Source organism: Mauremys reevesii, linkage group 5 (genome assembly GCF_016161935.1).
Source record: "Mauremys reevesii isolate NIE-2019 linkage group 5, ASM1616193v1, whole genome shotgun sequence".
In the NCBI taxonomy this organism is placed as follows: Eukaryota; Metazoa; Chordata; order Testudines; family Geoemydidae; genus Mauremys; species Mauremys reevesii.
In genome coordinates, this window is record NC_052627.1 from 92179213 (window position 1) to 92195087 (window position 15875).

Genomic DNA, 15875 nt, shown 5'->3' on the forward strand with positions numbered 1-15875 from the left:
TTGTGAGCAGCAGTGCAAGTAGGGTGGTATGGTCTGGTACGCCGTACCAGATATTTATAGCTGATATGGTGTACCGGAAAGAGGAGGAGCAGAATGTGGGGCTGCTGGGCGGCCCCACGCTTGCAGCTCCTCCAGTGCAGCTGTACTGCCCCAGTCCTTCCATGCCTGGTCTCCTTCCTCTGTCCAGCAGCCAGCCCCGCTGGACGACAGGGCTGGGGGAGGTACAGCCGCTGGAGATGCTGCCAGCGTTCTGCCCTGCCCCCCCCTTCCCCCCCAGCCCTGTCCTCTGTCGGGGCTGGCTGCTGTACAGAGAGAAGTCTCCTGCGCAGCAGGAGGAGGACAGAGACCCTCCACTCCCCAGGTAAGAGGGGGTGGATCATGGGGAGGGGATGGGGAGAGCCTGGGGGTAGGGCAGGGAGGAGTCACGTGGAGGGTCACATGAGGTTGTCATGTGCCCCCCATGGAGGCGGGGCGTACCAGTAAGAAATGGATTCCACTTGTATCACTGGCTGTGAGGAACTTTGCAAAAAATAATTGAACTTGAATATGGGCCTGGTATCTAGATCCCAGAAAGCATGGAAAGATGCAAGCACATAATTGTCCTCTGACTACTTTAATTTCAGAAGATGAGGCCTGTTTAGTTTTTATGAATCTCTTACGCTACCTGAAATTTCTTCTTGTCCATCTTATCACCTGAATCAGTAGCTCGGTCTGGCAAGGGTTCAAGTAAGTGCTGATCATTAGTAAGACTTCTAAGCATAATGGAGAAAGCTGAGAGTAGGAGGAAAGACATCCTGGAGGCTGGTGGGCTGGCAAGAATAGCCTGTCCAGACTAGGTCACAAGGCATTATGCAGCTAGGAGTGAGAGAAATTGTTTCCTTAGAACTCAGGACACATTTTTTCAGTGGCTGGCCCGTGTGGCTGCTCTGCCTCTGAGTTTCTTTCAAGCACAGCTCGTAAACACACTCCAGACAAGCAGTAGGAGTAATGGAAAATCATTAAAATGCCAGCACCATACTGATTGGATTGCATCTAAACAGCTGTGCTCTGACCACATTGTGTCTCAGGCACTGTTGCCCCTTGGTCATCCCTAAGCCATCAATGCTGAGTTTACTGTAGTTCAGGTTTGTTCATGGTGCTGATCCTTGTGCACATTTGTCTGCACTATGCGGAACCCTCTTTGCTCAAGTTCTCAGTAACAGCTCTTTTTGCACTTCTACTGGCAGCTCTCATCAATCTGCAAGAGAGTCAAGAAAATATCATTTGGGTCCTTATGGCCATCCAGAAAGCAATACCGCACTACAGTTGTTACTTTGACTCTGGTTCAATTTGCTTAATATTCATTTGAATATTAGGTTTTCTGAGATATCATAGAGAGTAGGTGTTCATAGTTTGCTGTTCTCTAGCATTCTTCAAATATCACAGAGCACTTTACAAACCTTAATCATGTAATTAAGCCTAGCAGTACATGTGGTAGCTCTGAAGTAGTCTCATTTTACAGATCAGGAAAAAAGACATTACTGAAGTAACTTGTTCAAGGTCACACTGGGAGACTGTGGCCAACCAGAAACCAAGACTTGTCATTCCTGTGGTCTAGCCTCTAACATACACTTCATCCATTCGGTTAATTGTAACCTCTTGTTGGTTGGAAAGCTCAATCCCAAATTCCTTTTTTACACTATAGGACAACTTTCAAAAGTAGGAGTCTAAGGAGCACTTGCAAACTAAGAATGCCGTTATTAAACAGTTATCTTCATGCATCAAATAAGTAGCTGCATGCAGAGAAACTTGGTTTGCATAAATAACTGCATATTTTGCACATGTAATCACTGTTTTTTATGCTTACATGATCTGCATAGTCTACAGGCACAACTTCTACTTCTTATTGAAAATGTGGTCCTGTATATTTTACCCTGCAGACTCCTTGCCTGTTGATAGCTTTTAGGCCCAAATCCAACACCCATATAAGTCAGTGGAAAGACTCTCACTGATTTCTGTGGGCACTAAATTGAATCTTTTGTTTCCACAGCGTGACTGCCTGCCTCCACAAACAAGCTGAAATTAGTGTATGTTCTATTCTTAGTGCCAACAAATGACATCTGAATGAATCCATGCAAGATTGAATCTTCAGTCACACTCTTGGATTTACTGAAAACATATAGTTACAACACACAGTCATTACACTGTAACAGCAGTAGCGGAGACACTGACACTTACAACAATATCTTGCAATAACTCTCATTATAATATTTCATTTAAGAAGTCTCCACACACCAGAATTTTGTGTGCTCTCAATTTATATATTATCAAATCGTAAACATATTTAGTTTAAGACAAAATTCCTGCTGAAGTCAACAGCAAATTTTGCCTGAAGTTCAAGATTTAGCTCATTTATTTTAAATTCTGAACAAAAACATACTAATATTGATAGCACTTTGGCTTGTTGCACCTGTTTTCAAATCACTTAAACTCCATTAATAAACAGCCCTTTAAAGTGAAGTAGATATTGGTTATTGTCCAGTTGTGTTTCTAGCTCATCAGACATTACTCACTTTAACTTATATTGTTTCTCAAATAAATTATAATTTGATTCTTGTCATTTTTCAAGACCAGTGCAGTTTAATATAATCCAATTGGTCTGAAGGTAGCAGAGATCACAGAATATGAGAAATAATGTATATTAAAACGAGTGATGTCTGAGGATCAGAAACAGCTGGATGATACCAGACACCTACTGCTAATCGTAATGGATTTCAGAGGATTTGAAAACAGCTCAGTTAGCCAAAAGCAGTGTAGACATACCCTCAGGGACTCCTTAGACCAACAGAAGTTTGAATCAATTGAAAACATAAAGTACTTTTGATATTGGTATAGAAAGGACAGTGTGTGGGGAAAGTTTTAACTTAATGTAATAGTGTTTTAATCACCTGACTACATTGGCATTATTGCAAGATTTGGTGTCAAGTCCTATAAATCGTTATTGTAAATAACACAGAACAAATGCTATTACTGTCTCTTGACTTAATACATTATGTAATTACTCTCTCTACCGTACCCTCATTCAGTTAATGAGAGAGAATCTCTGCTAAGGAAAACTTCAAGTTGTGGTTGCTCTTGACCCAAACCTGGGTATAATATTATGCATTTCCCTAATAGGAGTGAAGCAAAGATTAGCAGTTAATGTTTGCACAGTGCTTTGAATATGTAAAGTGGTGCATACAAGTGCAAAATATTATATCAATAATAAGGAAGAACTGTAGAAAAAGTGACATCCTTTCTTAACTCCTGCTGCTCCTAGTGAAGAATGAGGCACCCACAACTTCAGGCATCACTTTCTAGATTCTAGAAATAGATCCTGAATCACTTACCAACAGATTATCTGTATGTCAAACAAATGCAGCTTTTCTGACTGGCACATTGATTTCATTATAAATGATGTAGGAAGACCTTATGAACTCTCCAATCATCCTTCAGCTGCGTCTTTAAATTAGTGTAACAGTGTTCTTGTGTGATCTCAGAAGTGGCAGCTGCTTAACAGCTAAAGTATGCCTTCCCTGGGCAAAATGAGCAAAATTCAAGTGACCCAGCGTCAACAGCGTGTCTACTTAGGTTGTCATTCTTGATCTTAAATGCCCTTTCCTTGTAAACAGGGTAGTTGACCTGTTCCTTATTTTATTTCTTAAACTCTCAAATGTATTGATGTGGAATCTAGCCCTGTTCCTATGTAAGTGACTACTGTAGGAAGTCATTCTATCCTTTCTTTCAGTATTGCTACCTTAATTCTACTACTCATGAACTGTCCATTCTGAAATTCATCTAGTTCTTATATGACAAGATTAGTTCTATAAAGGCTACCTACCGATTGTCAATTGAAAATATTCTGTCTTCTAACAACCTATTCAATAATTACAGTCTTCCCATATCCAATTGTCTAAATATTTGAAAATTTGAAATTGCATTCAGAACAAAATCATATTGTAATATTGAAATAGTACTGAAATATCTATTTCCCTGAAATCATCTAATGACTAAAAGTTAAGCTTTTAATATTTCAGTTGTTTGTAATACCAAACCCACAATTTATCATTATGTAAAAAATCCCATTAATGGGACTTCAAATACTGTAGTAAATATTTTAAAATTACAAAAGGGATTTTGCAGATTAGCTAATATGGATCTCTCTCTCTCTCTCTCTCTCTCTCTCTCTTCTTTTTCTCTCTGGCTTTACACACCCTCACCATGAACACAACACAAAGCTCAGCCACTTCCAGCTAATAAGCAATGTGTCAGGGTCAAGGGGAAATGACTGTGTTTACATTCCACTGAAGTTCTTCTCTAACTCTGAAGTAGGCTTTAAACTTGTATTTCAATGGGGAACTGAGGTGGGGATCATAGGAATTTCCATAGTACACAGCAGTCCATGTTCACACTCCAATCAAGTACACCAATTCACACCAGACCCCACATGAGGTGAGAACTGGAATGAAACTCAGCAAGAGGAATCTGACCACATTTCCTCCCCCTAGGCCACCTCCAGCAGTGTTTTTCCCATGGAATATAGGCTACATTTATAGTTCACACCACTGTTGTGGTGTGTGAGGGTATGTGTAGTTACACATCGCAGTGAAAGGCAGGCTGTGTCTACACTGCTGTGTGTAGCTGCCTAAATGGGTGATAGTCTCTCTTGGAAAATTGAGCCTTTTAAGTCCAGATCTTGAACCTTCTTGCATGTGGTCAGACTGTTGAAGCCATGACAGTGAAGTCAACCTTGCTCTGTTCAGACAGAACATTTTGCAGGATGAGGGCCTGTTTTCCAGGGGAAAAAATGACCCAAGACATGGCTTAGACTTGTATGTGAATATAGGCTAAAATATAGAATTTGTGTAACTTAAGCTTTACAACATTTAATATTAACAGAAATATTTTTTCAGGTGGTTGAATTGTTTAAAAAAAATGCCAATAAAGGCAATTTTTTGTTTTTGATTTGAACATTTCACTACAGCATTTGCAACTCAAACATTGCAGCATTGTGTTAGCACCCAAGAAAAAAATGTAAATTGAAAAAACATGGAAATTATTTTTCAAAATCATGTGCCAAGCAGAGTGAAATACAAAAAGTAAGCAAATAGGAGAGATGGTGATTAGATTTTAAAAATGTGTTCTTTTGTATAACCTAGGAGCTGATCCTGCGTAGTGCAGGAAAGAGAGTGGAAAGGTTTTTTTTGGACCACAGTTGTTGACAAGCCATAGCTTTGTTAGTTCATATCTTGTTCAGGCATCCATAATATGGTACATAAACAGCCAGCCTACCCTGTACAGACTACAGGTTTGTACTCTTGTGTATTAAGGGGATGAAGGGTCAGGGTGCGGAGGTGACCAGTGTCAGGCCTCCTTACTCTTACCTTCAATCCTGACATCAGATCTGGGGCAGGGGTAAATAGATACATAACTCAGGTAGTGATGGTAATGGGAAGTAGGGCTGTTACTCACAGATGTCTCTTCCCCAGATTTTAGCCATTGCAGGATTTTAAAATATCCTTAGCCACCCGAGCAAGTAATATAAATATAATTAAAAATATATGCGAATAACCAGAGTATCTTAAATAATTGAATTACAGTATGAGTTTGTATTTTTATTGGTGTGGAATTATGGGGGGTATGAGTAATGCAAACATTAGATTTGGGGGGCGGAGGGAGAGATGTCCCACTTGCTAATTTTTATATTAATGTACTGACAGGTAACCTTAGTCATCTGGCTATGCAATCAGTCTTTGATTATCCCCTCCAGCAGTTGTTGTAATAGTCCTTTCACTTCACTATGGTAGGAACTGGGCATTAGTTCAATGAGAGTGGATTGTATCATTCTCACCTACCTTTTTTTTCTGGTGGTGGCCCTTTTGCTGATCCATTTCCTGCTTCCTGTTTACCGTTAGCTCTATCAGAACACTGGGCCTCAAGCCAAGACTAGAGACTGAAGCTGGCTCCTACTCAATGAATCTAGGTAGTAGCCAGTCCTTCAAAGATATCCACCATCACGGACCCTTTCTCCCCTGGAGACTCCTGTTGACTTCAGTGGGACTCTGTGTGAGCATAAGGGCCTATGCTTCCAGATTTCTTTAGTAGATTGAGACACTATTCTGTAGCTTCCATCTGGGCGATTGAGGGCATCATCTACATGTGCTTTGTCAATCACCGACATTTATTTTTCCATCTTCACTTTTTTAAAAAAACATTTGAAATGCTGTTTTATTGAATCTGATTTGGCAAGTGTCCCATGCAGTAAATATTTAACTCCATGCTGTCTTCCAATAGAAAAAAGAAAAAGCATCTGTCATTAAGAAAAACAATGCCTATGCAGTGGCTGTTGCCAATTATGCTCCAAACATTACCAAGGACTCAGTGCTACCAACAATCTCCAAGAGTGCTACCACCACAGAAACCAACAAGGCAAAGCCAGAAGCCAAACCGCAAGAAGCAAAGAAAACATTCAACAGTGTTAGCAAAATTGACAGAATGTCTAGAATAGTGTTTCCAGTCTTATTTGGTACTTTTAACTTAGTGTACTGGGCTACATATTTAAACAGGGAACCTGTCTTACTTGGGTTTGCTCCCTCAACCTAAAATCTAAATTACACTGGGGATGTATAGAATCATTATATATCAGATAGGTTGTTTTGCTATGTACAGTACGACTAATAACTGCTAATCTGTGAACCAATATGTACAGAGTGTATATAGATAACTTATCCGTGTATCTCCAAAGGAGGCACACAATGTTTATTCATGGATCTGTAAACAGATAACACCCATGGCTAATATAGCCAGCTCTTTAGAACTTCTACCCAGGGGATTTCCTTAAAACTGGGATTCAAATACACAGAATTATATCCTCTCCATACAATTAGAGGAAAATATGGTCCCGCATAACTATTTAGGAACAGTATTTTTTTAATTTAAAGTTAAAATATTTTTCTATAAAATAACTGATTCTACTTTAATGGGAAAAGCGGTCATTAAAATGATTTTTTTTTAAACTTATTTCATACAATGGAAGTGCCCATGTACATATTATAGAATGATGAGCTCAAACTATTCTGTTGTTCACAACTATTTTGGAAAGTAGTTGTGTTTAAAACTTAGTAAAGACTATTGGAATGCCAAGGCCATTAGTTCCTTACTTCTAGACCTCCTTTGAACTTGTTAATGAAGTATTCCAACTCATTTAAGTGAGCAGTAGCGGTTAATCAAATTTCTAGCATCAATCAACTTCTACTAGAAAAACTGTTTTATTCTCCTCCGTGTTTGTTTCTCTGAGGTTGCTGAACCAAGTTCTCTTATTCAGCAAGGTCAGAAAAGTTTTTTTTTTTTTTTTTTAAATTAGATTGTCAGGCTCATAAATATTGGTAATTGACACTCAGAAATTTTTCAGGGTCAAGTATATCACAAATATAAAATGCTCTTTTTCCTGCCTAGTATGTACAGGAAAATCTGCCTTAAAAAGGCTTCCTCACATCTGCCCACAGGAGCCACTGTTTTCAAAGGAAACAGCAGTTTGTGATTGCAATCCAGGAAGTTGTCCTCATGGATAATATTTATTGCAGCTTTTGTAAATTGCAACTTTACATTTCAATGACATAACTTAACAACTTTGTATACTAGAAAGGGTTTTGCTAAGATGTGAATGTTATTTTTAATAAACTTCAGTGCATCATCAGTAATTGTCAGTTATTTCACACACAAAATATAACAAAATTGGAGCTGCCATCTGCAATTTTATATGAATATTTAATGTTAGTAAAATTAATTTTCATCTGAACCTTTGCAAATATTCCTTATGCCCTAAAAGGCCTGGTAAATTATGGCATAACTAATAATTGTGCACTGTATTTAGATTTTAATGTACTTGGCCAATCAAAAATATTTTGATTCACATATACATTAGCAGTTATTAGTTGACTTTTTAAAATAGATGCACCTTTATGATGGTGTGTTTACAGTAGAAACATATGTCATCGTATAGTGTCATTTATTGCAGTTTTGTACAGTACTTGAGTATAGTGCATAAAATAGGTATGTTCAAAGTTTGACAAACTTGTACAAATATTTCTAAAATGAATAAATGAATTATCTTAAGACATGGAAACTAGAAAAACAAAGAAGAAGAATCGAACATTGCTTTTTTGCTGTTTAATTTTCTTGTCTTTTCTTTGTTTTTAATGTGATTCTATTTTGTGCTTTGCATGACAGTATAGATGCCAAGGTCACAAATGCATTTTATTAGTAGACTTTACAATGAAGACAGACTTGACTTTAGTCAAACAAGATATTCCATACGGCATCAGTAAAATAGAAGGGAGAACCACTGGTGAAATGTGTATTCCCTTCATCCCCACTAATAAATCCATCTTAATTTATCAACGGTAGTTGAAAAACAAGCACTTTACTCAAAACATTTAAATAGAAATATCCTTATTTTCATATATATATATTTATATATAAATGTAGATCTTCCATGTAATACAGAAATGTGTGCAATAGGGTGGTAAAGTGTGTAAGGTTTGAAGGCAAGCAATAAAAAGTTTTTTCATGGTATAATTATACATTTTAAAAATGTTTATTTGTAAACTATAAAAGATCCCTTTAATGTCATAGTGTCCAGGTGTAACATATAGACATGTACATATGTAGAATATTTGTAAATATTGATCTTGAAGAAAAATCCTTTCATGTTTCTCTCTGTTTCTGGCAAAGGGCTCTTACTATGTGGTATAGTGGAGGCCCAAGCTTATCAGCTGTCAGACTCTGAGTAGTTGATTACTGTTTTCGTGTACCTTTGGGCGCCATCCTGCAACCTGATGGGAGCTCTCAACTCCCACTAACTTCAACAGGAGTTGAGGACTCTCAGCACCTCACAGGTTTGGGCTTATAAAGAGTAAGGTCTGTATTCTACCCCAGTTACATCCCAGATAGCTCAACAAAGTTAGGTTTGCTGTCTCAAATAGTGGGAAGTCAGAACTCTGCCCTCTAGATACATGAGCAGTGCTTAATTTGTGCCAGGGCTGAGCCCCAGCCCGGCACCTCTGGGCTTGCTGCATCAGTCATGAACGTAAAAAAAAAAAAAAAGACTTGAGCCATGGAACCTAATTGCTAGATTTCTAGCACTTCTTTCATTACAAATTTAAGCACTGTGTATGAGTGTGTCCAGAGGTGCATTTAATTATGTGATGTGAGAGAGCTGTGTATCCTTGTTTGTTTGTATTTTTAAAGGAACACACACAGAGGTATCCGACTTACGGAATTCAAGCAAGTCCTGTCATTGCTTCAGAAAATTAATGTGCTTAATTTATAGCTGCACTGGGCCTGCTGTAAATTGTGCACCCTCAACTTTACAGAGGGCCTGCTCCTGTTCCCACCTAAATCAATAGAAGTGTGGGGAGCAGGGTCAGAAATAATGTGTTAGGAGCAACTGTTTAATTCACTGAACAGTCCCTATGGACTTGTGCAACACTTAGAGTAAATCACGTAACCACCAGACTTTTAGCACATACTTTAGACATAGAAAAACAAAAACATTTAAATGCAATCTATGTGCACAAATATGCTTTCAGAGAGCTACATGCAACTCCTGCTGAAGTCGGTGGGATTTGCAAGGGCATATCTAAAAGCAGAGTTTCAGCTCAAAGTCTTGTACAGTTGGTCTAGATATAACGTTAGCTTCTTTTATTTATTGCATTTTAAGCAATTTGTCAGTTGTCCTTATGATTCCAATGTTAAATCATTTATGATGATGAAAATGACTAAACATAAAACTGATGAGCTCTTAAGAGTGACAACTGTATAGCTGAATGCGAAGATTGAAGTGAACACAAGACCTTTACATGAATTTTGAAATGCCACCCTTAGGGGTTTTTTTTAGTCACTTCAGTCTGCCGCCAAGATTTTTCAAACCTGGTACCAAAAAGTTAGGCTCCTAAATTCATACTTAGGCACTTTTATAGATGCTGAGCACTTGGCGTACATCTACAACACGCGAAAAAACCCATGGCTGGCCTGGGTCAGCTGACTTGGACTCACAGCGCTTGGGCTGCAGGGCTGAACAATTGCTGTGTAGATGTTAGGGTTTGGCCTGGAGCCAGAGATCTGGGACCCTCCACTCTGCACAGCAATTTTTAGCCGAAGCCCTGTGAGCTCAAGTCAGCTGACTCAGGCGAGCTGCGTCCGTGCTGCGGGTCTTTTATCCCAGTGTAGACGTAGCCTTGGAAGCCTGATCAATTTCAATATGATTTGTTGATGTTCTGCATTTCCAGAAATCAGCCCACTTTTATTTAAGAGATTTATTTATGGATGTAGGAACCTAAATTTGAATTTTTGACCTAACTTGTGTCCCTTTCTAGTTTATTCCCACCCCCTCTACCCTCCCAGGTCCTCCTCCCAAGCCTTCTATAGCATTTCTTACATGAGCCAAAAAAGAAATACACTAATAACTTAAAAGTTTAAAAAAATAAATAAAATGGCCTAACATTGTGGTAACTTGCACTGGGCTTAACAGGGTTCCAAGCCAGGGTTAAAGAATAGCTTTTTGATGTAGGACTACAACATTTACTCCTTGATGCAGAAGACTAGAGAATAGTACCCAAGTATTAATAGTAATTTGGAATTAGGGGGTGAGAAAAGATAGGGAGCCCTGGGTTTATCAGCCTTGGCATCCTCTGTGGTTGTCTCCTGTCTTAGTTCATTTGTTGTAATGCACTGGCTTCCAAACATTCTTGTTGATATTTTCAGACAAAATAACTTCACCTTTAATTTATATTTAACGCGGCTGCAAACTCCTGTGCTATTGTGGTGTTTTATCTATGTCCTCATGTTCTCCCAGCACTTTCGTGCACATTTTTGGCCTTATTCAAAATGGCCACCATGTCCTATTATTTCAATTGGTGTGAAGTTACATGGGCCCAGATCTTCACATGTATTTAGTCTCCTAACTTCCATTGAAATCAATGGACGTTAAGAGTCTAAATATCTTTGAGGATCTGAGCCATGATGCTCTCTGGGAAAATGTCTGCCATGAAGGCTCTGTTGTAGTTCGGAAACTGGAAGAGAAACTATGTGCACTTGGGGGAGGTAGGCAGAATACTGAAGGGAGTGCAAGAGAAGGAGAAGGTTGAGGGAGAATGTGAAGAGAAGGGGTCTGAAGGGAAACAGAGGAAGGATATGGGCTCAGGAGACTGTGGGTACTTGAAGTGAGAATGTGAAAGGGACAGGAGGTTGGTTGAGCAGTGTGGGGAGCAATTGTGAAGAAATGGGGCAGCGAGGGATAGAATGGCAGCTCCACTTTTCCAGAGAAGATGGTAAATGGAGTCCCTTTCTAAACAGCCCTTGGGAAAGCTTACGTATCTTTGTGTTTGCATTTGAGGTTGGATTTTGAACCTGCAGTTATCACACACCAGTTGTGGGCAGACAGCTTTGCACTAAAGGCTAAAAGGCAGATCAGACCCCAGTAGATTTTTGTAATCATGATTTTTTTGTGATCTGACTCATAATCTTGAATCCTTGGGATTGGCAATGCCACTAACCACTTCATAAATATTACGTGCTTAATTTTGTGCTCTTCCATCTCTTCACAACTCCTGAAAAGAAAACAGATATGTCAGGAACAAAGTAAATCCTGTTAGTTCCCAATACATTTTCCTCAGGTTGTATGTAATGCCTTATTTTGAGGACCTAAGTGGAGCCTCGGAGGTGCATTGGCCCTCTGCACAATCACAAATACCATTATTTGCACTTTTTTTTTTAGACTCTGCACTCCTAACTTAAGTGTTTATGTGAAAAATAATTCCATATCTGGATATGAAATTATGATCAGTCCCAATCCCACTTTGAGTTAAGACATTGACCCATACTACCAAAGTTCAGATCAGCAGAACACAGAGACATGAAGCAGAGCAAAAAAAGATGTTAAAGTGAGTGTTATTGGCAGAACCAGGAAGGTTATTTAATTCTTCCTTCAAAAACAGTGAGTAGAAGGATGTGTGCACAAACATAGGAACAAATCTAAATAGAGTCCACAGTGATCAGGGCTTTATCATTTGATATCAGAGAAATAAGGAACTCTAAATTTTGGTTTAAAATGAGACTTTTGAAAAACCTAGAATAATTAATCAAATTATGTTTATCTGAAAAACTATTACTAGTTAGGGTTCCAAATAAGGGAACCTATTAATTCAAAAATATCAAACATTTTTCCTCAGGAACTGTATAATGTGTCTTCCATTGGAAAACTAATTTTCAACATAATTTTAAGCTTTAAAATACTTTGTTATTCTAATTTTATTATATATGGCTGGTGACTTTTTTCTTCATTGTAAATAGATCCAAATCCCTAACAACTGGAAAATATGGTTTTATTATCCTGAATTTAGATTTCTAAATTACAGCTTCATAAGGATTTTCAGGGATCCGTGAGTGAGCTGACAGATTCCCCACTTCACAAATAGGGGTGCAAAAGGCAAACACTTTGAGACTTAATTTTGGGAATGGCCCATGCTAATTGCATTGATAGCTTGTTTTGCTCTGCTTCTTTTGTATAAATATTTCTTTCACTTTATTTTCAATGAAACCCCCATTTATTTTTAAACTTAGGTCATGCTTCTGTGCTCAGAGCCACCTGGTGGATCTTTGTGCCCATGTGGTTCTCAATGCAGGGTTGCACCTTACTTGGGAAGTATTCACTTTGAGGGCCTGTTCTTGCTCCCACTGAGATCAGTGGCTAAACTCCCATTGATCTTAGAGGACTTTGGTTACATTCTAAGGACATGTCACCTGTCCGTGCACTACAGAAGTCAATAGGAGCCTTTTCATTGACTAATAGGAGTCAGATCCAGCCCTCCCTGGGAGTTCCTCAATTATTTACCTTTTCACACTGAAAAGATGAACTTTTAAATAAAGGAAGCAAGCACTTTTAAAATTGGGCCTTGATCATGCCTGTTTTACTCCCAGTACTGCATTGATGTTGGTTTATGAATACTGTGAAAATACTATGGATTACAAGTGGGGAAAAACACTTGTGAAAAGTAATTTGCAATGTGTTTTAAAATATGCAAGATGGTTCAGACCCTTCTCCTAGTGCTGGTGTCTACATACACACATACAAATATTTTTATTCTGTAACTTGATTAATTATTTAAATGAAGCTTTGAAATGTTAATTGCTTATTTTACATAACTTTGTGAATTCTTCACTCTGTCAGCTGGCCTGGGGCTCATGTATATGCATTAAAGGTGCTCAAAGATTTCACTAAATGATTTTGTAAACTGTTAAAGAAGGTAAGCTTCAAGGGTCATCTTTGTTTGCCATCTTATGTTTTTAGGCTTTCTGGGATGGATTCAAATACAGAATGAAATAAGATATTGCTTTGATTCTGTTTTTTTTTAGTTTTGTATTTAGATGTTCATTTTGGCTGAATTAATCAGTTAACAGGCTACTGTAGATTAGCTTTAGAACTGAATGCAAGTTAGTACTTTACAGCTATATATTAGAATCATATGTACAGTACACACAGTATAAACTATTGAATAAATAATATCCAGCTGCTAAACAAAAAACTTCCACACATAGTCACTTTACTCAGAATTGTTTGAGGGCACTTTAAATTTATTTGTTGAAGTGATCACACTAAATATTAATGCACGTGCATTTACAAATTCAAGTTTGATTCAGAGAGAAATCGTTGGTAGTAATTTCTCAACTAAACGGGAATCAGAACATACCTAAACACTTGATGGTAAGTTTATTTCAATGTGTCACCTGGGCTTGAAAATGTATAGGTGCTTGAAGAATAGCTGCTTAGTATATATTGCTAAGTAACAGGAAATAATAAGAAGGAAGTTGTTGCATTTTTAAAAAAAATAGCCACAATTTTAAATATAAAGCACATGCACAATAAAGAAACTGCATGTTAACTGTAAGTATACTTAACCTTGAACATCAACATCATATAAAAACTTCTGGGTGACAGTTCTCTTATTTATTAGGTTTCATAATTATAAATAAATAAAGGGGATGATAATATTCTGTAATTTGTGACCTTGTTTTAACTGGACAGAGTTGTTACTTTTTTAAAAGTGTAAAAGAAATAACTTGACTTATGTTTGAATGTGTCACTTTGCTTGCTGTTAAAGAATATTTATTAACCACATGCAAAATATTGCTTAACATTATCTTTTTGTACGACTTATTAAAAGTTAATTTAAATATACTACATTTTGTTTTTTTGTTTTTAATTGAACAGCAGAACTGTTTGACACTGCTCATGACTTTTCTCTTCAAGTGAAAGAATTTTAGCCTCTGCAAAGGTGTTTTTTAGTTAGAGATGGAGTTGAGAGCAAAAAAGAATATTTTGGAAGGAAAACATTCTTGGGGGTTTTCTGGTGTTATTTGCTATTTCATTAAGGAATGTTTTTTGTTTTCATTTCAAACGTTAAGCTGGTTGTTGTACGCCAACACATTGACTCAAAGCCTTCATTAATGAGTGTATATTAAAATTAGTGAGACTCTAATGGGAGCAGGGGTTTCTAACATTTTAGCACTTGCAGTCTTAAAACCACCAACAAACCCATATTGCAGAATATTTTGCAGCTTCTGGTTTATTCCCAATCTAATTCACCATTTCAGAACAGACAAAACAGTGAAACATCAATGCAACAACTGGACCAATGCTTAGATTCTATAACAATCTAATACTATATTTATCATCTCTTAATTTGTTGCATCATATCAGATTATATAGAAAGTCCACATTACACAATAGTTCAGCACATTATGGATGTAACGCTATAAGAAATTGCATTTATATCACTTTTCTTTATATTAGTTGCTAATATTTAACATTTGTGTATATATAGTCACAGTTGTGCATGATACTTTACATAGAAATAATAAGATGCAGTCTGCCCTGAAGAGCTTTTACTGGATGGACATTATCTTACAAATCCATATGTGTATAAATAGTCCTATGATTTTTAGGACTGGGTCCTGAGCCGAGTATTGCAAGATAGGAAGCAGAAAGTGTTGACACATACCCCAACTAAGAAAGGTTTTGAAGCTGGAACCTCATCACTGAAAACCAAAAAAATCCTACACTCATTTAGTTAGAAGCATAGGCAGGGGATAGATGATGGAGGCAGGTGACAAAGATAAACAGGCAGCCTTGGGGCACCAACTGTACCACTTTGCTAGTTGGTGTAGGTGAGAGACATCATGAAAAAGATCGAACTGGCCAATGAGAATGAGGCTTTGAACAATCAGTGTCCCCAGCCACACTAGGATTCAAAAGGTTTATCCATGTATGTGGATAATGATAACATTGGCATTTATATTAGATGTGGGTTTTTTAATATAGATTCATAGATTCATAGACTCTAGGACTGGAAGAGACCTCGAGAGGTCATCGAGTCCAGTCCCCTGCCCTCATGGCAGGACCAAATACTGTCTAGACCATCCCTGATAGACATTTATCTAACCTACTCTTAAATATCTCCAGAATGGAGATTCCACAACCTCCCTAGGCAATTTATTCCAGTGTTTAACCACCCTGACAGTTAGGAAATTTTTCCTAGTGTCCAACCTAAATCTCCCTTGCTGCAGTTTAAGCCCATTGCTTCTTGCTCTATCATTAGAGGCTAAGGTGAACAAGTTTTCTCCCTCCTCCTGATGACACCCTTTTAGATACCTGAAAACTGCTATCATGTCCCCTCTCAGTCTTCTCTTTTCCAAACTAAACAAACCCAATTCTTTCAGCCTTCCTTCGTAGGCCATGTTCTCAAGACCTTTAATCATTCTTGTTGCTCTTCTCTGGCCCTTCTCCAATTTCTCCACAC

General features: G+C 37.9%; 1 protein-coding gene across 3 annotated transcripts in view; it reads left to right on the forward strand.

Moving 5' to 3' along the window:
• GABRA2 (gamma-aminobutyric acid type A receptor subunit alpha2) overlaps positions 1-7898 on the forward strand; it is a 103375-nt gene extending 95477 nt beyond the window's left edge. For all 3 annotated transcript variants that reach the window (XM_039542650.1, XM_039542649.1, XM_039542651.1), the window contains one exon: positions 6313-7898. In XM_039542650.1, the coding sequence (XP_039398584.1) occupies positions 6313-6621 (309 nt within the window). In that variant the 3' untranslated portion in view covers positions 6622-7898. The remainder of the gene's footprint in view (positions 1-6312) is intronic.
• The last annotated feature ends 7977 nt before the right edge of the window (positions 7899-15875 follow it).